The sequence below is a fragment of the Triturus cristatus genome, chromosome 1_2 (assembly GCF_964204655.1).
Source record: "Triturus cristatus chromosome 1_2, aTriCri1.1, whole genome shotgun sequence".
Taxonomy (NCBI): Eukaryota; Metazoa; Chordata; class Amphibia; order Caudata; family Salamandridae; genus Triturus; species Triturus cristatus.
In genome coordinates this window covers 982663942-982685327 of record NC_140580.1, presented here as the reverse complement: position 1 = coordinate 982685327, position 21386 = coordinate 982663942, and the positions used below count along the sequence as shown (strand labels likewise).

The 21386-nt window shown below is 44.3% G+C and overlaps 1 protein-coding gene across 1 annotated transcript in view; it reads left to right on the top strand.

Moving 5' to 3' along the window:
• LOC146868508 (protein AMBP-like) overlaps positions 1–21386 on the top strand; it is a 60797-nt gene that overhangs the window by 13946 nt on the left and 25465 nt on the right. The window contains exons 2-7 of the mRNA XM_085610841.1: positions 509–651; positions 1676–1752; positions 7980–8093; positions 10296–10397; positions 14675–14712; positions 21088–21163. Coding sequence (XP_085466967.1) covers positions 509–651; positions 1676–1752; positions 7980–8093; positions 10296–10397; positions 14675–14712; positions 21088–21163 — 550 coding nt within the window. The remainder of the gene's footprint in view (positions 1–508; positions 652–1675; positions 1753–7979; positions 8094–10295; positions 10398–14674; positions 14713–21087; positions 21164–21386) is intronic.

Genomic DNA, 21386 nt, shown 5'->3' with positions numbered 1-21386 from the left:
TTATATATGACTATATTACTTCTACCTACTCTCGCCTGTCCCTCCCCTTATCTCCCAACCCTCTCCAACAACTTGCTGGGTGGTGCAAAGTTTTGTCAACTTGCACAGTGTAGAAGGTAGGCCAAGGAGTGGCTGCATTTACCAGCAGTTATTCATGTTCAAGAAGACACATAATTTCCAAACCAAAAGAGGGGTTAAGTGAACCTTACTGCAAGCCCAAGAAATCCTTCTGGAGAGTTCGAGGTCAACATGTGATTCTCCACTGCTCCTTAAAGTTAAGTGGCATTAGGAGGCTGAATGTGCATGTTTTTCTTCACTAATTCGACTTCACAGCACTTGAAATGAACCTTAAAGGGCTTCTTTGGGCTAGAGGCGTGAGTGTCTGAGCGAAATACTTAAAACTGTACAAGGCATGTGAGAATATAAGTCTTGGTTTTTGGTTCATGGCATCTAAGCATTGTATATAAAGATGGACAGCTACCCGAACACGTTTCTCTTGTCTCCACAGATCTATGGCAAATGGTACGATGTTGCCATAGGCTCAACCTGCACGTGGTTAAAACAATACAAGGACAAGTCTGTCATGGGTACGCTGGTAATGGGTGTTGGTGAGACCAGTGACCAGCTTAGCACAACCAGCACAAGAATAAGGTAAGCCATGGGGAACGCAGGGCCCAAAGGCCTGCCATATATGACAGACAGCCCTAAAACATCATTCCCAAACATAAATCCAAATTTCACCTTCTGCTCTCCATCCATTGAGCTGCAGCAATACCTTCATTGTACATCCCTTGCTCCTTGACACCAGCTCTGAATCTTTTCAGTGATCCTCTGAAGAAGAACAATTACCAGATCAACATCTGTGAGCCCAATTCACAAAGGTAGACTTAGACCTGAGGTCTAAGTTTAGATCTAAAGTCTAAGGGTCCGATTCACAAGAGTAAACTTAGAACTGAAGTCTTAGTTTACCTTTGGAATAGGGCCCTCAGCCTTCAGGTCTAAACTTAGGCCTGATGTCTAAGTCTACCTTTTTGAATTCGGACCTTAGACTTCAGGATTAAACATAGACCTCGGGTCTAACTTTACCTTTGTGAATTAGGCCCTGTGTGCATAGGGTTTGAGGATGGCCAAGCACATTAGGGTAACCGGATACTTGATTGCCTGAACATGTGCCGTTAACTCTACCCCGGTAATGGGATAAGGATATTTTATGTACAGGAAGTAACTACCAGAATCTGTTAACATCAACCAGTATTACTCTAAAATATACTCTGCTCCATCCATGTTCAAATAAAGGGAATTCCAGCACTGTTCTGGGGCCTGCCGGATTTTCAAGTTAAATACTGATTGTATAAATGAGCTCCATTTAAATTTATTGTGTTAAAACATATCATTTAAGTATATCCTGATAAACTTGCAAGTAAGTGGCCATCCGGTCCTGTTGTAGGGCGTTGGTTAAGTCTGTCCTCACTGAACCACTTGCTTACACGAAACCAGCTTGAATCTGCTTTTAGCACACAGACATTCCTTGATTTGGGCATTGCAAGGGCTGCACAACACATAACTCCAGCAAAATTATTGTTGTGTAAATCATATGATCTACAACTACAGTCATACTGAAACATGTTGCATGTTAGGGGCAAATGTAAACCTTTTTTTCGTTTTTTCTCCTCAGGCAAGGTGTATGTTCTGCAGCCTTTGGCACATATCACAAAACCAACATTCCTGGGAAATTTACTTACTACAGCCCCAGTAAGCTTATTGTAATACTTGATTTGTTTTTGAGTATTATGTGTTTACTTTGTATATGTTAACTCTAAGATTACCGGTCACTTGGCGAGAGATTCACTGAGCTATGCTTGGATCATGAACCCTAGTTAAAGTAGGTGCCATAATGTACTGCTGCGGTCCCAGTGCTGGAGTGTGGCAAAGCAATACTGCTGCTCTGTTTCAATACTGGTTCCTGCTTATGCTTTGAAGGTAGCTACAAGGTCTGCAGGAGAAATGGAACATTGCCAAGGAGCCTATGAACTGGTATTAATAGCTAGATATGCTTCACATCATGTTTTCACACCTCTTGACCTCACGTAAACGTCTACTTGAGTCTTGGACCCACCATCAGAATGAGGTAGAAGCTGCCACTACCTCAGTCTGCATCAGTGCTACCGATGGAGCATTACAAAGTAAGCCAGTTCTCATTGAGACTTTAGAAGTCCGTCAAGCTGTGCTGCACACGGCCAGTGCAATCTTACAAGTTAAATCATTGCCCAGTGGGTATTTACAACATGCAATGCTCACTGTCTGCTTCAAGAGGCTTATGCCACACCCTGTAGGATTGATCGCCTTCGAGTTGGTTGGTGTACTGTCACGCATTTCATTTGCGAAAGCGAAGCCCCGCTCCATCGTTTTAAAGTTACCGAAACACACGAGAGCTTCGACCCCGGCTTAAGTAGGTACCGGGAAGGCCACCCTTCATTGATTGGAGGTTCTCCCCCGCTGGAGTCCAACAGCGCCTGCCCTTGGAGCCATAAGAAGTTAGAACTTCTACTTCTAAGAGACATATCGACAATATACCCAGTCCTTCGCACAAACATGTGTTTACCCTGATGAAGACCTTCCATAATAAGTGCTGTGTAGAAGGTCGAAACGCGTTGGTTTTTCAAGGAGGCAAGCCTTAAAAAGAACCTTAAGGAACAAAATCGACGTCAAGTCTTTAAAAACATTTGCCAGACACTCCAGAATAGTGTCGAAAATCTGGTTTCTTACCCCCTGGAGGCTACCTCCCTCTGGCACTCTAAAACACTGTTATTCTGTGAGGACAAAAAGAATAAGTCCCTGGTACCTTATACGAAATGTGCAGGACTTCCCTCATATGCTGAATAATTTACATTCTGTTGTCCGAAAAAAGTAGAATTCAGAATTGGTTTTGCTTTTTCATGTAAATATTGTTGATGTACATGATGACTCCCTCCCTGTTTTACTTGCCACCCTCCCTGCCCCTTATTATGCTCTACGAGCAGACCGCGCTGACGGTCGAGCTGGGGGCGGCGTAGCAGTCATTACCCGGGCTGACCTCCCCTTCCAACTACTCTCTGTGCCAGAAATCGCCACTACAGAACACCTCGTTATCCGTACTACATCTACCACTCCTCCTCTCACCTGTGTTCTCACTTATCGTCCTCCGCAGTCACCCTTGCAGTTTCTCCCCGACTTTCAAGAGGTACTGGCCACTCTTACGGTCAATAACTCCTCCATCCTGATTTTGGGAGATTTTAATTTCTGGCCATCAGACCCAGCAGAATGTCCCTCCTCGAAAGAGTTTTCAGACACCCTTCTCTCTCCTAATTTTGTCCCACATGTTCACCTACCCACCCACGTTAAAGGACACATCTTAGACCAGATTTGGTCCTTGAATTGTCCGGTGGATTCCCTGTCCATTTCACCCTGCACCTGGTCTGACCATTGTCTGATCTCATTTACCCTTCACATCAATCCCATTGTTAAGCCCCCGCTCCTTAAGAATGTCTGGGTCCGCTCATGGAACCGAGTGGAACCGGAGCATTTATCCACCCTGCTGACCTCTTCCTACCCCACTCTGCAAGGCCTATCTAACCGCTCTCAGGCCACTGCCATCGAACACTGGCTCTCCTCAGGCTGCGATTCCATTGCCCCACTGAAGCGGGTGACCTCAAAACGGGAAAAAGACGCCAACCTGTGGTTCAACAAGGATCTTAAGACTACTAAACTTGCGGTACGCCGAGCGTGCCTGGAGGAGGAACTATTGCCCCTTACTTAGATCCGAGTTCACTACCATCTTAGCTCAATATAAGAACGCTATCCTGGCTGCCAAAACAGCCTATTTCTCCTCAAAGATCCTAGCAGCGGAGAATCAACCTAGGGAAATTTTCTCGATTGTCCACAAACTAGCTTTTTCTGATAGGACATCTCTTAAGCCCTCCCCTTCCCTGGACCTCTGTCTTTCCCTCAACAACTTCTTTATTGAAAAAATTGCCATCATCAAAGCCAATATTCCCTCACCCCCCCTCACTTTTGTTGACCCTCAGTGTCCCCCATCCAGGGGTCAACTCAACGCTCTTCCCCCGCTGACTAAGGAATCCTTGACTTCGATAATTCCCCTTGTCAAATCAGGATCTCCATTGGACACCTGCCCCGCGCACTTCCTTCGTCACATTTATACAACCTGTCCAGACCCCTTTCTTCACTTCCTTAACACTTCTCTCTCCCAAGGGGTTGTAGCCAGCTCACTAAAAACAGCTGTTATTGTACCCATCTTAAAAAAGCCCGGCGCTGACCCTTCGGTCCTCGCCAATTATCGCCCCATCTCACTCCTACCATTCTCGGCCAAAGTGCTCGAACGTCACGTTACCAGTTCTTTGAGCACATTTTTGGAGGAGTATGGGGTTCTGGCTCCTCGCCAAGCAGGCTTCCGCCCCGCTCACTCTACGAAGTCCGTAGTACTCTCGGTCCTGGACAACCTCAGGGAGGGAATGGATACCAACCAGGCTCTGGTTCTCCTCTATCTCTCTGCCGCCTTTGACACGGTAGACCACACTATCTTGCTTTCCTGTGTCAGGGCGGCGGGGATCGGGGGTACAGCCCTGGTGTGGCTGTCCTCCTTCCTGAGGGACCGCACCCAGGCTGTCCGACTAGGCGATTTTTCTGCAGACCTCCGGAAAGTCCAGTGCGGGGTTCCCCAAGGTTCTTCCCTCTCACCTCTTTTGTTCAACCTCCTATATTGCCCCCCTTATCTTTTCACTGCAGCAAATGGAGGTAAGCGTATTTAACTATGCGGATGACCTCCAACTCGTCTTTAACCTATCTTCTTCCTCTGCCTCTATTTTAAATTTCCAGACTATTATGATTTTTATCCAGGACTGGATGAACCACAATCACTTGAAACTCAACCCGGATAAGACCGAGCTGGTGTTGACAGGTGGTTCCTCCAGTCCTTGGTCTTCACTGTTTTGGCCCCCTTCCCTAGGTTCTCCCCCGGTTCCTTCTACCTCAGTCAAAACCTTAGGCATCAAACTTAATTCTCAGCTCACCCTTCACTCCCAGGTTAGCTCTGTGGTATCTTCTTCCTTTCTGTCACTACGCACCATTCGTAAGGTATCTCGTTTCTTTTCCTTTGATGCCTTAAAACTGATCATCCTGTCTTTGGTCATCTCCCGCCTGGATTATGGCAACGCCCTGTATGCAGGTATTCCTGCATATAGTTTAAGGCGTCTGCAACTGATCCAGAACCAGGCGGCACGGTTGGTGTTCAACCTTCCTAAATCCCACCATGTAACGCCCCTACTTAAATCCTTACACTGGCTTCCTGTCCGTGAACGCGTCCAGTTTAAACTTGCTTCCATCATTTTTCAATCTCGACTGGGCGCGGCACCGGCCTTTATTTCAACTGAAATCGTTCCCTATGTTCCTACCAGGGAATTACGCTCATCCTCGCTATTCCTACTGACAGTCCCCCGTTTCCGGAGGAAGAAGTGGGGAGGATCGAAATTTGCGACCCTTGCCCCAGCTCTATGGAATTCTCTTCCTTTAGAGATCGGATCCCTAACTATCTACCCCCAATTCCGGAAAAAGCTCAAAGCCCATCTATTCTCTAAATCTTTGTAAAACCTCTTGCTATTTTTCTGTTCCCTTCTTACCACTGATGCTTTTTACTCTGGAGACCTGTCTGTAACAGCGCCATGAAACCGCTGGTGAAAGTGCGCTCTACAAATACTTTTAAACTCAAACTCATGATTGCCTATTTGTCGATTTTCGATTTCATTGTTAAGTTTCCCCAAATGTCTTCGTTGTAATTTGATTCAAAGTTGTACAGCACTGAACAGATCTTGATGAAAAACATGAAATATAGTTTATGAAGATTACATGTACGAAGTGGAAAATAAAAATCCACTCCAAGAAGTCGATTATTTGATTTATGGTGACAGAGGTATCATGTGTTGTTAATAGTCAAGAGGCTTATGCAGCACTATTGGTTAAGTACTGCTCAGTTAATCTTTATTAACTGCCATTCCCAGGCCCTGCATCATGGAGCACAACATATTCAGCAAATGCTTGTAGAGTTTTTACAGGCGCTTGTGTACCCGCGCTGCTGCAGAAGGCCTAAGCAGTATTACAGTTTAAATCATTGCCCAATAAGTCTTTACAGTCATCATGCTGACTCACTACTGGAGTAAGCCCATGCCGTGCAAGGGTTAAGTCACTGCTCATTGAATAGACCTTGGAAACTGCCGTTCCCTGGGGAATCCGAAAATTGTTAACCTCACCCAGTCCTACCCTCATAGGCAACCCCACCTCCAATTCTAACTTGATACGTGGCTTTCTACCTTGTTAGACAACCGATCCTTTTTAAACTGTCTACACCCAGCCCTAACAAACCAACCACCCCTTGGCTCAATAAGGATTTAAAGTGTTTTAAAACGTAAAGCAAAAGATTGGAAAGGTGATAGCAGAAGGACTATGAACCACAACACAAATCTAAATTCTCAGCCCTCCTACCACAAAACTATTACAGAGTTCAAATTGTTGCTTTCCCATAAGCAGATATTCGGATCTAAGAATCCAGCCAGGGAAGTCTTTAAATTGTAGTAAAGTATTATCTGCCCAGAAGCGGATAGCAATTCCCCTAAGCTGTCTCAAATTCTTTGTGGCAGCCTAGCTATTTTTTTCAGAAGAAGATTAATGACTAAGGGCCATATGTAGGTAGCCTAATACCGGTCGGTAACGGCCGATTTTCGGTAAAAATCCCGTTACCGACCGGTATTCAGGCTTTTGGTATGTAGGGGGGACATTTCAGGATTCGGTAATTTACAGAATCGGTAAAATTACCGAATCGGTAATTTTACCGATTCGGTAAATACCGAATCCTGAAATGAGATGTAGGGGGAGTGTGTGGGTGTTGTGTGGATTCGTTATTTACCACCAACTAAAAGTTGGTGGTAAATGGCGAATGGCTTAGAAAAAGCATTTTTTGGCACTTAGAAGTGTGCAATGTGGCAGACATACATGCCCTTAGGGCATGTATGTGTGCCACATGTGCACACCTGCAGGAATCAGGGGTGCAACAGGGTGTCACTGTGACACCCTGCCACCCTTGATTGTGCTCCCCCCCCCCCCCCGCCCCCCCCCATTACCGAATCGGTATTTACCGATTCGGTAATGGTAACAGGCTTCCCATTGATTCCTATGGGCCTCCTGGCCCATTGGAATCAATGGGAAGCCAGTTACCATTACTGAATCGGTAAATACCGATTCTAAATTACCGACCAATTCCGATTCGGTAATTTTTACCGACTGATTACCTACATAGCATTTACCACTTCATAAATACCGAATCGGTATAATTCGGTATTTATGAAGTGGTAAATGTTAGGCTACCTACATAAGGCCCTTGGTCACTTATATCTCATTGTAAATTGGGGCCACTGATGTGGTGATTGGGCCTTCTGTTAAGGTACATGATCAATCTCAGAATTGCTTGCCTTAAAAACGTTTCATGTAATTATCTCTTCTTTGCCACTTAACCAATGCATCTCTCCTCTACAGCTTGGTACCGGATAAATGGAAGGAAGCTATTGTTCCTCCTTTGCATAAGAAACCTTCCATTGATCCCAAAAATACACCTAATTTTTTTACCAATCTCTCTCATTCCACTTTTTGCTAAATAATGGATATTGCAGTTCAGAATCAGCTCTCTAATCACCTGGAGTCAAACAATATTACATACGGCTCAGCCAGGTGTTCGTAAAGGACCTTTGAGCATCTGCTCATATGATCAAAGGCTCCATAATTGTCTGGGGCAATTATAACAAAATACAGAAGCTGCCCACCTCTTCAAAGAGGTGTTTCGTTAAATAAAAGACGCGTATATGTCCTAGGGCTTTTTGTTTTCCTCCTCGCAGCAGGTGCTTTATTCAAAAGCTAAAATGCTGTTTTCTTCTCCGCAGGGTGGGAAATGACCATCGAATCCTATGTTGTGTTCACCAACTATGATGAGTACGCCATCGTTCTCATGCGGAAAACCAAAGGAGGGGAGACTACCACAACTGTGAAACTTTATGGTAATGAGACACCTTTTATAAACAAGGAACTGAGACCTCAGCCCACTTTCAGCAAACACTGTGCAAACATTCCACAACTCACTACAACACTCTGTCTGCAAGCCTCTGTCAAATTTCTGCAAAGTGTACCCAGATTCTGTTCTCCTACCACACATTCCACACTAGTCCTCCCAGCATTCTCCTAGATTCATCCCTACCTACTTTCTACGAAAAGTCCTACAACACACTGTACATATTTTCACAAAGTCGTGATGGCATTCTGCAAAGACCAAAAGTCCTGCCTACTTTTTACAAAGCTATAATCACTTTTATTTTACAAATTCTTCCCACTTTCTACAAAGTCCTGCGTGTCTGAACCACATCTGTCCAGGTTCTGCAAAGTGCTGCTCAGTTTCCACAATGCCTGGCTTGATTTTGAGAAAGCTTTCCAACGATGGCGACCTTTCTTAGTCGCTCCCAAGACTGCTTCAGGTCACTTAGCCAAGACTGCTATTTCCGATGTGACCACGGGATAGTTAACTGCAAGACTTGGGATCTGAGGTGTGCATGAAAGGATTATTTGGACAGATGAAAACTTTTAAATGAAGGTTTACTAGAAAGGTTGGAAAAACACAGCAAAAATATATTTTTACAAAAGTTTACTAGAAGGGATATGTGCAGCTTGCCATATTTAGCGAAAGGGAAAACATGAAAGTCAATTGTGCAAAGCGTCAGATTTATAAATGAGATTACCCACTTTAATCTTCGATATGACTGACTAGGGAGTCAACTCTCCTCTAGGCGCTGTGAGAAGTGAAAGATGGTTTAGCTATATAATGTGAATTTGCTGTAATAGCCCTGTTACCTTTCAATTCCTGTCTCTGCCTTTGTTGTGTCTGAGACCAGGGAGAACTCGGGCAGTGGCAGGGTTACCAAAGACCAGTCCAGGGGGTTCCAGCTGCTATCCCAGGCAATCACTAATTAATTACAGTCCTTGGAGAAAGATCACTGAGACACTTACTGGTAACTAAATATAGCAGCAGGGTTGAATGAGAATCTAAAAATGATTATATGCAGAAGGCTAGAGTAGCATTCTGAGCTTGAGAAATGCTCTGTGACTGTCCCAGAGTTTGGTTTGAAGGGACAAGCATCGGTAGATCCCAGACAGTAGTTATGTGAAAACCTCATTCAAGAGTAGAGCTCTGTTCTGAGCCCAAGGGCTGAATAAAACTAATGCCCAAACCACGAGGGATGGTCCCTTGTAAGCTTGGTAACACAGCTGAGGCTACAAATCATCCTGGTAAGAAATTGGTTCACAGTGAAAAGAATGTGTTTGCAGAACACATGTGCGGACAGTTCTTCAAGCAGGGAATACTCGGGAAGATTCATAGAAGTAAGAAGGAACCCTCAAAGCTATAAAGCAAAGGAATGTAAACATGCACTACAGAAGTGATGATGGTGAAAAGCGTTGATAGAATAGTTCAGATGATACAGGGGCTGAATGTGCGTGGGTGACCGAACCCACAACCTTACAGAGTTGTAAGGCAGCAGAGAGGGCCTCGAGCAGCCTGTGCAAGGAGCACTGATGAGCAATCGGTAACTTGGAAAAGTTTCATTAAGCACATGCTTGTTACTCTCAGCCAGAAGAGACCTATTTCCCTCATCAGCACCATACATGTTGGAGTAGGGCGTGCAGGCTTCCTTCACGAAAAGCATGCACCGAGAGGTGGCATGACATACTTCATTCCAGGAATTAATGTATACTGAGTGTGCCTAGGTCTACGTTCTAAAAAGCCTAACTCATGGTCTATAAAGATTTGTCCACTTTCTGTAAAGCCCTAAACATATTCATTCTAAAGATCATATCGCACCTACATTTTTTGCACACTTTTGCAAGTCTATTTTTATTTTCAAAAGTTCTCTGTCTAGTTTCTACAAATTTCTACCAACTTTGTACAAATGTTTGTCCAATGAGGTGGATTTTTAGATCCATGATAATGTTCCGTCCTTCCAAGAAGTAGACCCTGCAAAAATGGCCTCCTCTTTGCTACTATATTGGTCTAGGTCCCTTTCTATACCATACATACCCTTCTCTCTACATGTTATAATTTTCCAGAATTTCTCTCTTTTGATCCTTTCCCTTTCTCTGACTTACTACTGTGCCTCTTGCTCTTTCCTTCTTACTTCTTCTCGGCTTCAGTTCTCTTCTTGTTCCACCTCCAGGCAGGACTCCGGAGCTGCGGGAAAGTTTGATTGAAGAGTTCACTCAGTTTTCCTTGGAACAGGGAGTACCCAGTGACTCCATTTTTAGGATGAAAAACGAAGGTAATAAGATGTTTATCTCCGTATACTTTACTTTCGAATTCAGATGTAATATTTTCTCTAGTGCTTCTTACATGACTACTTGACATCTTTGTATGTTACACTAAGTAGACTAAAACTAGTTGTTAATTTCTTGTTGCATTAAATTAGTCCATGCTTCGCTTAAGCTCCCTTTCCTTTATTTGTATTTGTGTCTCCTTTGCAAAGCTTTATTACAGTCCTGTCCCAGTGCATACATCTATCTATGTGTACTCAGGTCGAGTGTTATTTGTAGTCCAAACCCAGTATATACCTTTTACTATAGTTCTGTTCCAGTGCATAGCCTTACTTGCATTTGCGCCCCCCGTACAAAGCTTTATTGTAGACATGTCCAAGTCCATACCTTCACATGTAGTCCAGTCCCAGTGCATCATTTTACTTTCAGGCTTGTACCAGTGCATATCTTTACTTGTAGGACTGTCCCTGTGCATAGTTTTACTTGTGGTCCTGTATCAGTACATAGTTTTATGTGTAGTCTTGTCCCAGTACATAGTTTTACTTCTACTCATGCCCTGCTGCATAGCTTTACCTGTAGTCTTGAACTGGTGCATAGTTTTACTTGACGTTTGGTCTTGTTCCGAAGCTTTACTTGTGGTCTTGTTCCAGTGCACATTTCTACTTGTACTCGCGTCCTGGTGCAGATCTTTACTTGTAGTCCTGTCCCAGTACATAACTTTACATGTGGTCCGGTACTGGGGAATACCTTTATGTGCAGTCCTGTCCCTGGCATACGTTTATGTGTAGTCCTGTCTCACTGCATATCTTTACCTGTGGTCCTATCCTGGCGTATATGTTTACTTGTAGTCCTGTCCCAGTGCATAACTTTGATGTGGTCATGTCTATGTGCATAGCTTTACTTGTAGCCTTGTTCCACCAGTACATGGATTTACTTGTAGTACTGTGCTGATGATAACTTTACCCATTGTCCTGTCCCTGTGCATAGCTCTACTGGTTGTCCTGTCCCTGTGAATAGTTTTACTTGTACTCCAGTAGCACAGCATAGTTTTACTTGTAGTCTTGTTTCATTGCATAGCTTTGCTTGCACCAGTGCATAGTTTTATCTGTAGTCCTGTACCAGTGCATACCTTTACTTGTTGTCCTGTCCCTCTGCATAGCTTTACTTGTAGGTTTGTCACTGTGAATAGTATTACTTGTACATAGTTTTACTTTTAGTCTGGTAGCGCTGCATATATTTACTTGTAGTCCTGTTGCAGTGCATAGCTTCACATGTAGTCCTGTATTGGTGCATACGTTTACTTTTTGTCTTGTTCTGTTGCATTTGCATAGCTTTACTTGTAGTCCTATCCTGCTGCATACCTTTATCTGTAGGCCGGTCCCAGTGCATAGCTTCACTTGTAGTCTATAGTGCTTCATAGCTCTTCCCATAGTCCTGTCCGGCTGCGTCTTTACTTGTAATAGCTTAACTTGTTGTACTGTCCCTATGCATAGCTTTACCTGTGGACCTGTACCCGTGCATACCTTTTCTTGTTCTCCTTTCCCTCTGAATAGAATTACTTTTAGTCAGGTAGCGCTGCACATATTTACTTGTAGTCCTGTTTCAGTGCATAGCTTTACATGTAATCGTGTATCGGTGCATAATTTTAATTTTAGTCTTGTTCTGTTGCATTTGCTTAGGTTTACTTGTAGTCCTGCACTGTTGTATATCTTTACGTAGTCCTGTTCCAGTGCAGACCTTCACTTGTAGTCCATACTGCTGTATAGCTTTTCACATAGTCGTTTCCCAGTGCATACCTTTACATGTAGTCCGGTCCCCCTGCATGTCTTTACTTGTAATGCTGTCTGGAGTATAGCTTTACTTGGGGTCATGTTCATATGCACAGCATTACTTCTAGACCTGTCCCGGTGCTTAATTTTACTTGAAGTTACCGTCTGCAGTGCAAAGCTTGAATGTAGTCCTGTCTCGGTGCATACCTTTCCATGTCGTCCTGTCCTGGGTGCACACCTTTATGTATAGTTCTGTCCCAGTTCATAATTTCACTTTTAATCCTGTACAGTGCATATCTTTACTTGTAGTCCTGCCCCGTGCATAGCTTTAATTGTGGTCCTGTACCAGTGCATAGCTTCGAGTGTAGTCTTGTCCCTTTGCATAGCTATAGTTGTCTTTTCCCAGTGCATAGCTTTCCTTTTATTCGCTTCCTGCTGCATATCTTTAGTTGTAGTCCTGTCCTAGTGCATAGCATTACTTTTAGTCCTGTACAGGTGCATACCTTTATGTGTAGTCTTTACTTGTCCTGTCCTGGTGCATATTTATATGTAGTCCTGTCACTGTGCATAGCTTTACGTGTTTTCTTATCCTGTTGCATATCTTTACTTGTAGTCTTGTCACAGTGCATAGCTTTACTTGTACTTGTGTCCTACATATCTTTCTTGTAGTCCTGTCCCGCTACATATCTTTACTTTTAGTCCAGACATGGCACATATCTTTACATGTTGTCCTGTTCCAGTCCATAGCTTTACTTGTAGTCATGTACTGGTGAATAACTTAACTTTGAGTCCTATCCCTGTGTATAGCATTACTCGTAGTCCTGTACTGTGCATGGTTTTACTTGGAGTTCTGTACCAGTGCATACCTTTACTTGTAGTCCTGTCCCTGTGAATAGCTTTACTTGTAGTCCTGTAGTGGTGCATAGCTTCACCTGTTGTTCTGTACCAGTGCATACCATTACTTGTAGACTTGTCACCGTGCATAGCTAGCTTTGCTTATGGTCTTGATTCTCCTTCTAGAGAAATATGGCAATAGGTGCCTGCAAGTGAAGGAGTGCATTGGGCCAAGGTTTCATAGTTCTTGTCTAGCTTAGTAAACTGGTGTAGACCTGTAAATTGGAGAATAAGGGGTGTATTCGGTAACCAATCATGGGGTTTTGGTTCTAGGTCAGACAAGACATATAGGCCACACCTGTGAGGGTGGACCCTGTTTTTAAATTTGGGGTGGCACGACGAAGTTGGGGTTCCTAAAGATGGAAATGAGAGCCAGGCATTCAGTGATTGATGAAAGGGAATTTTCTTCCAATGGAGGAAAAACTGAAAATGTTCACATACCCATACCAGGGCCAAACTGTCCTCCTACTTTGAGTCTAAGTCATTGATACATTGGTCAGATATTTGTCTGGATGAGTCCTCTCCCAGTTCAGGGTTTGCTTGAGCAGCCTTAGGTCAGACGGTACTGGCCTCTACCGGAAGTTCTTTTTGAAGTGCCCAAGTCCTGAAGTATGTCAGGTGAAAGCTCAGGCGATGAATTACTTGATGGCTTTGAATGCTTTCTGGTATTCTTCTGTCAAGAATAACATTGACCTGTTGATGAGAGGCCACAGCGGAGTGCTGAGAGAGGGAAATCCTTGAGTTTACCTGGCCCAATAGCACGTTATTCATTGATAATAACCAAGAGTTGTGAGATTCATTGGGTCAAGTGTTGTGGTGAGGACTTCTTCCTTGTCTGAATCGTGTAGCATGCTTTGGCTTGAGGATGTGTCGGTAACTTCAACGAGGACGTGTTGGGTGCACACCTGTTGAGCATCCGTTTAGTTTCAACCAGACTTGCAACCTCTGGGCATTAATGTATCGTGCACAATTAGTGTCTTGCAAAATACTTTGCTATCATTTCTGTATTTCAATTGGATATGAACTTCATGATTTCAGATATATTCTTCCCAAATACCTAGGTTGCATAGGAAGTGCTTGCTAAAAACTAGGCTCTGAATTTGGTATGGTCCAGTGCCTGTGGCATACATTCCACCAGTTCTCTCTGATGGCAGCTTTTATTAAGGTCAAGATTTGAGAACACATGTGGACATTTAATCCACGAACCCTGTCTTAGATGCATGGGCAGATGCGTCTTTCGCTTTGTATGGTGGCTTTGAGTTGCCTTATGAACTGTCCACCGTTATGAATCTGGGTTTGGGACAATTGGGGGACCATGAGGTGGGTCCACATAGAGGTTAAATTACATCTTCATGTAGCAAGTTGCATCTCTTCTTCACTTGTTTCTGAACATTGTAGAGGATTCCACTGTATACTGGTGACAGTGCATTTCTGGCCATTCTGTGCCCCATTAACCATGGGTGCAGGTCACACTTGCCGCCCTGATCTAATGAATGCTGTAATATGGACTAATGCTGCTCCTGTGGATACCCAATACCAACTAGACCTGTAAGTATGACTGACTGCAGCAGCACTTACTTTGTCATGTTCTAACTGTTTTATTTCTATTTTCCTCTTTACAGGCGAATGTACTCCTGGGGAGAAAGCAACTCCAGCCAGGGTGAGTCACAGTGGAAGGCTGTGCTGCGAAGAGGCAACATGGGCCCAAACTATTGAGAGGCTTCACAAGTTGCTACTGCTGATTAGATTATACTGTACAGCTTCTACTCCATACTTTCATCACAAGCTTTGAATCATAATCTTATAGTAGCAGTATTGCATATCAGTTCATGCTGATTACTGCCTAGTTGATGGCAGCTCATGTTCCATAACCCTCTCGGGTGATCATAGTTTCTAGAATTTAGTTACTTGATAAGATTCCGTCCTACTAGCCTGTAGTCATTTTCTAGCGGCATGTGCTCCTACAAGTGACTCCCTCTACCCAAGCCCTACTTCCTTTCAGAGAAGTGAACTGTGCTGATTCCCCTTATGCTCAGGTAGATCTGTTCTCTTTGCTAGGAGTTGCTAATACTGTTGAAAGTCTTTTTTGAGTGTCACAGCCATTGCCTGTTAATGACACTCGTAAAAAGGCAGCTGTATGGAATTTAGGTTGGCACCCATTCCTTTTAATAGTGTCCCGTCATATATTCTGAACTTCCCGCAAAACATGATCTGGCAAGTTACAATAATACATATAGGGCCAGATGTACGACCATTCCATTTTGCGAGTTGCAAATTGGGATTTTTTGCGACCCACAATTTTTGACTTGCAAAATGGAATGTACAACAGTGTCTGAGACACTGTTTACAATTGCCAATGGGGTCGCAAATGACCTGTTTCATCAATATACATGATGCAGGTCGCAATTTGTGACCCATTGGGAATGACCAGCATTCACAGGGATGAGGTCCTTCTGGGGTCAGCAGATCATGATGTCTGTGACTGCTTTATAAATAAAGCACTTAGTTTTTTGTTTTTTTTGTAAATGAAGCCTGTTTTCCTTGAAGGAAAAACGGAATGCATTTAAAAAAGGAAAATTAAATGGTTCTGTTTCATTTTTTAATCGCAGGCAGTGGTCCGTGGGACTACTGCCTGCTCTTAAAAATATTGTTTCTGTCCAACACAGAGGGTAAGGGGTCCCCCTGGGGATCCCTTCCCGTTTGTGACTGGCTTACCACCTACTTGAAGTAGGTGGTAACTGCGATTGTTTTGCCACCGCATTTGCAGTGGCAAACCAATTGTACATACCAGTGTGACTCACTATTAGGAAGGGATGCCCTTGCCATGCCCCTTCCTAATAGAGATTCGCAATCCCTGTTTTGTGAGTCAGTAATAGGTTACTGACTTCCAAATTGGATTTGTACATACCACACACTTTTTTAGCATTTGCCAATGGCCCGATTTCCTGTTTGCGACAGCTAAAAAGGGTCGTATATCTGGCCCAAAATTAAGTGCAAGGTTCTATAAGTGGCTCAGAGTCCCACGACGGTAAACTTCTGAGGACAGCATTTTTGTGGTTCTGTACACAGAAAAAAAATAACCCCAGTCACGGATTGAGAATCCATCTTTCTATTTTGTCCTATGAGGTTTAGACTCTCAAGACATCTGTAAAAAGTATATGTTTCCAACATCACTACTGTGAGACCTGGGGTCTCCAGGCCCTAAGGGGGTAACGTGACACGAGCGGCTGGGCACCCGAAGGCTTGTGTGTAAAGCGACCATACAACACACGCATCCACTGAAGCCAGGAACGCACACAATAAGGGACGCCACACTGTAGAGATTTTATGCAAATAACTCAAGTTTATCCAAGCAGTTCGAGATAAATGCAGTTCATGAGATAACAATGCAATTCATAAGATACAAATGCACTTCATGAGGTATATACGTGCAGTTCATGAGATATACGTGCAGTTCATGAGATATACGTGCAGTTCATGAGATATACGTGCAGTTCATGAGATATACGTGCAGTTCATGAGATATACGTGCAGTTCATGAGATATACGTGCAGTTCATGAGATATACGTGCAGTTCATGAGATCTACGTGCAGTTCATGAGATCTACGTGCAGTTCATGAGATCTACGTGCAGTTCATGAGATCTACGTGCAGTTCATGAGATCTACGTGCAGTTCATGAGATCTACGTGCAGTTCATGAGATCTACGTGCAGTTCATGAGATCTACGTGCAGTTCATGAGATCTACGTGCAGTTCATGAGATCTACGTGCAGTTCATGAGATCTACGTGCAGTTCATGAGATCTACGTGCAGTTCATGAGATCTACATGCAGTTCATGAGATCTACATGCAGTTCATGAGATCTACATGCAGTTCATGAGATCTACATGCAGTTCATGAGATGACAATGCAATTCATATGTCAGCGTTTAATCCGCCAGCACCATATGCACCAGTATGATTCCTGCAGGCTCTAGGCAACCCTTGTATATCTTACTCCCCGTGGTAGGGTTTGGGGATTGTAGTGCCACTCGTAATAACTGAGCCCTGGACTTCTGAGGAGAGCCTACGATCATACGCTCCTCGTAACCTCTAATTAGGAAATCCTTCAGAGCAGAGCATTAGATCATAGCGCCACTCGTAACCAGCACGCAGTGAATATTTCAGAGCATTAGAACATAGGGCTACTCGTAACCAGCACGCAGTGAATACTTCAGAGCAGAGCATTGGAAACTAGCACTACTCATAACCAGCACGCAGTGAATACTTCAGAGCAGAGCATTAGAACATAGCGCTACTCGTAACCAGCACGCAGTGAATACTTCAGAGCAGAGCATTAGAACATAATGCTACTCGTAAGGAGTGAATACTTCAGCATTGGGCATTTAGAAAATAGCGCTACTCGTAACATCTGAGCGTAGAATACTTCAGCGCAGAGCATTAGAACATAACGCTACTCATAACAATTAAGCCGTGAGTACTTCAGAGCAGAGCCTTTAGAACATAGCGCTACTCGGCATTGATTAGAAGGGAGCACTTGTGAGCGGAGCTTACAACCACAGCGCCACTCGTATTCCTGGGCAGTTCGTAGGGCACACTGCTACTCGGAGCGAGCAAGCTTCGAGGGCTTTGGTGCAGTTCGGTAGGACGGGGCAATCCCTCGGAGGGGTGTCACAGTCCTGGATAGACAGGGGACTCCCACAGAGGGGAACCAGGGTCTCCGGGTGCGGTGCTGCTCCCGGTCGGTAGGGGGCGCACCGGGGTCCGTCCCAAGCCTCCCGGCTTACCTTGATCTCGACGTCTTGAGGCGTCCAACCCGGCTCAGTCGATCCTTCCATGAGGCGGGCAGGCCACGGCCTCACGCACCTCTCTCAGCAGCTGCGACGGGGCCCCGGGCTTCTCCGCGGGCCTCGCCTCGATGAGGGGGCACACTTCAGGCTTCCGGGCCGCAACGGTGAGCGCTCTAGCCCCCGCGACAGGGGGGGGGGGGTCAAATTAAGCAGAGAGTTCCGCACTCAACGGGGCTTGTTGCAGGGGATCCCAGTCCAGGACATGAAGCGCAGGGGTCACAGCGCTAATACCTGGTCGATCCCCAGCAATTCCACAATCAGCTTGGCATCTGGTTTCAGTGTTCAGTCTTGACACGAAGTCGCAGCATTCAGTTTCAGTATTCAGTTGTTCTATAAAGTCTTACTGGCGCAGATGTCTCTGGCGCCCTTGGTGTTCTGTTACAGGGGGGTAGGGGGTGAGTTGGCGGCTAGGTCCTTCCTAGTCAGGCTAGGCAGAGGTTCCCTGGGTCCTCCTACTGCTGGGCAAGATCAGTGGGTTTCACAGGATCCCTCACTCACTTAAGAGGCAGCACCTAAATCCTGTCACTCTCAGAGGCATAAGTCCCTGGCTAGGCCCTACCGCCTACACTCTGCGTGGATTCTCCAGCTCTGCTTTACCCCACTGGCCAACTGACTAGAAAAAGTTCCCCCCCTCACTTATGTATCCCTAGGTCAGGTGACCTCTAGCCAAGGCGGCAAAAGTAAAACCACACCTCCCTTCTAGAAGGTTCCAGCACATTCCAGGAGCTTCCCCATTCTACCTATGGGACAAAAAAGGCGGGCTGGTGTCGCAACATTGGTGTGGGGTTCCAGCCAGCTCCTGGCAGCTAGGGTGCTACTAATAAAAACCACTCTGCAGTAGCAGGCGTCTGTGGCAGCCATCTTGGGAGAAGGGAGCACCTGCACCTTAACACTGATTGGCAATGAAAAGGCGCCCGGAGACCGAAGTCCAACATCAAAATGAGGGTGGAAAAAATGAGGCACGATCAAAAATAAATGGGGAGACCACCCTAGGGCTGACCGGTCCAACAACTACTTTTTGCTCTTGACCTGTACCACTTATCATTTAAAGAGCTGCATAGTAACCAGAAAGCGACATCCGCTTCTGTGTAAAAACGAGTAAATAAATATCAGATGCGTTCTGGTGGTAGGACCTTATCTTGTACCACAATCGCACATCCTTCACACTTTCAAACTACCATCTACATGAACATCTTCAAGCAGCACCTTAAAACATTCTAGTCTATGAATTGTAACTACCCAGTTTGTAGTTCTAAAAGCGCAAACCTGCACTGAGAACACTTGGGGCGCTGGCTCACTTTACAACAGTCATTAAAATTACATTATTTTATATTCCACACTTACCTAAAAGATTACCTCAAACCCATTCCAATGACCATTCAGCAGGAAATAATTCTAGGTAGTCGGTGTGGTTTACGCAGTATACAGAAACTAGGGTCTAGTCGATGCATCTGGTCTTAAGGAAGGGTGTTCCGACCTTCCTCATCAAAGTTCCTGCTGTACATCACCATTATGAGACCCTGTGTACATTTCTGACCATCCAATATTTAATCAAAAAATCAAAGGAGGGAGTGAAAAGGAAAAAGGTAGAATCGTCCTCCTCTTGATACTGTTATCCAACATAGAGATTCTACCATGCATTATAAGAATATATATGCACCCATGTGTATGGTGCTATTTTTATTTGAAGTGTTTAGTCATACTTGAAAAATGGTGCAAAAGGATCAGAGCTCCTTCTCTCAATTTGTGGGAAGAGCAATGTTTAAATTTTTTTAAAAATACCCCTCACACACTGAAACCTGATTCAGTGCCATGCTTCATCATTGGGGTCTTCCCGCCCCTCTATGGGACGGGGGCGTGCTACGATTTACGTAGACGCGGAAGCACTTTATTCAGTGATTGGTGAGTATGTGTAGTGTGTGGGATCATGAAAAGAAAATGTGAGATGGTTAAAAATTCGCTGGCTAGTGGAACGAAAATACTTTGTCTTCCCTGGCTGAGAATAGTAAAAGTGGGGAGGTGTTGATGGTGTACTATAATGAGTCACAACCTACAAGGTCAACATGTTTATGAAGCCATCCCCTTGACATTGAGGTGTAACAGGGATCATGTTTTTTGGTCCTGAGGAAGAAAGCCAACGGGATGGCTTCTGAAACATGTCGACCTTGTAGGAGGTGACTCATTATAGTACACCATCTTCACCTCCCCACTTTTACTAATCTCAGCCAGGGGAGACAAAGTATTTTCGTTCCACTAGCCAGAGAATTTTTAACCAGCTCACATTTTCTTTTCACGATCCAACGCATTACACATACTCACCAATCACTGAATAAAGTGCTCCTGCGTCTACGTAAGTCGTAGGACGCCCCGTCCCGTAGAGGGGCGGGAAGACACCAATGATGAAGCATGGCACTGAATCAGGTTTCAGTGTGTGAGGGGTATTTTACAATTGTTTTTAAACATTGACCTTCCCACAAATTGAGAGGAGCTCTGATCCTTTTGCACCATTTTTCACGTATGACTAAACCCTTCAAATAAAAATAGCAGCACATACAATATTTAGATAAGCCTTAAAGCCAAGCCTTTTACAGATATCCAATAAATGATTACTACTCAATATCAAAACAGTATGAAAGCCAGAGATCTCTCTTCTTTCACCTTTAACAAAAGTCGCCAAACATTCTCCTTTTCATCTCTCTTAGGGCCTGAGTACGATCTTGGTGGATGGGAAACCCAGTCACAAATGTGACAAATATCCTGTCATAAGTATTACAAGTTCCATAGGATATAATGGAGCTTGTATTACGGCAAGCAGGATATCGGTCACGTTTGTGTCGGATTATCCCATCTGCCAACATCATAAACTGGCACTTAGTTAATAGGATCAGCAACACCGTGAAGTAGCCCTGTGATCACATAAGTGCATAAGTGCTAGACCAAGAAGATCTAATACTAAAAGAACATAACAAAATACGACTCCATGTAACATAATAATGGTGCATACCACAATAGTACAGTACTACTTCACACTTTAATAATGGCTGCACTGTCAAGACCTCCCCCCCCCCCCCCCCCCCCCCCCCCATCGGTCTGGTGAACATAACAACTCTGTGTCTTAATATATGATAAGAAGCCTAGATTCCTGTGAAATTCAATCCTTTTATATCCATATCTTGTCTGTGCAGAGAATCCAGAGGGCTGCTGTACTCGAAGAAGAGGGCTCTGGTGATGGCGGTCCCATTAAATTCAATGGTAATGGAGGTGAGTATTCCGTGTATGCCTGTTCATCTTCACACGGGATGAGGCATATCTTTTAAGTGACTGCGCCTGTAGAGGAATGCTTCAAATTAAATTCTCAAGACTCTTTACAATGCGAACTAATGTAAAGGACAATGTCAGGAATTTTTTTTTTACAGCACTGATAAGTTGAACAGTTGAGTGACATTGTGGGATAAACAATTGATATGTCCATCGCTCAGTCAAA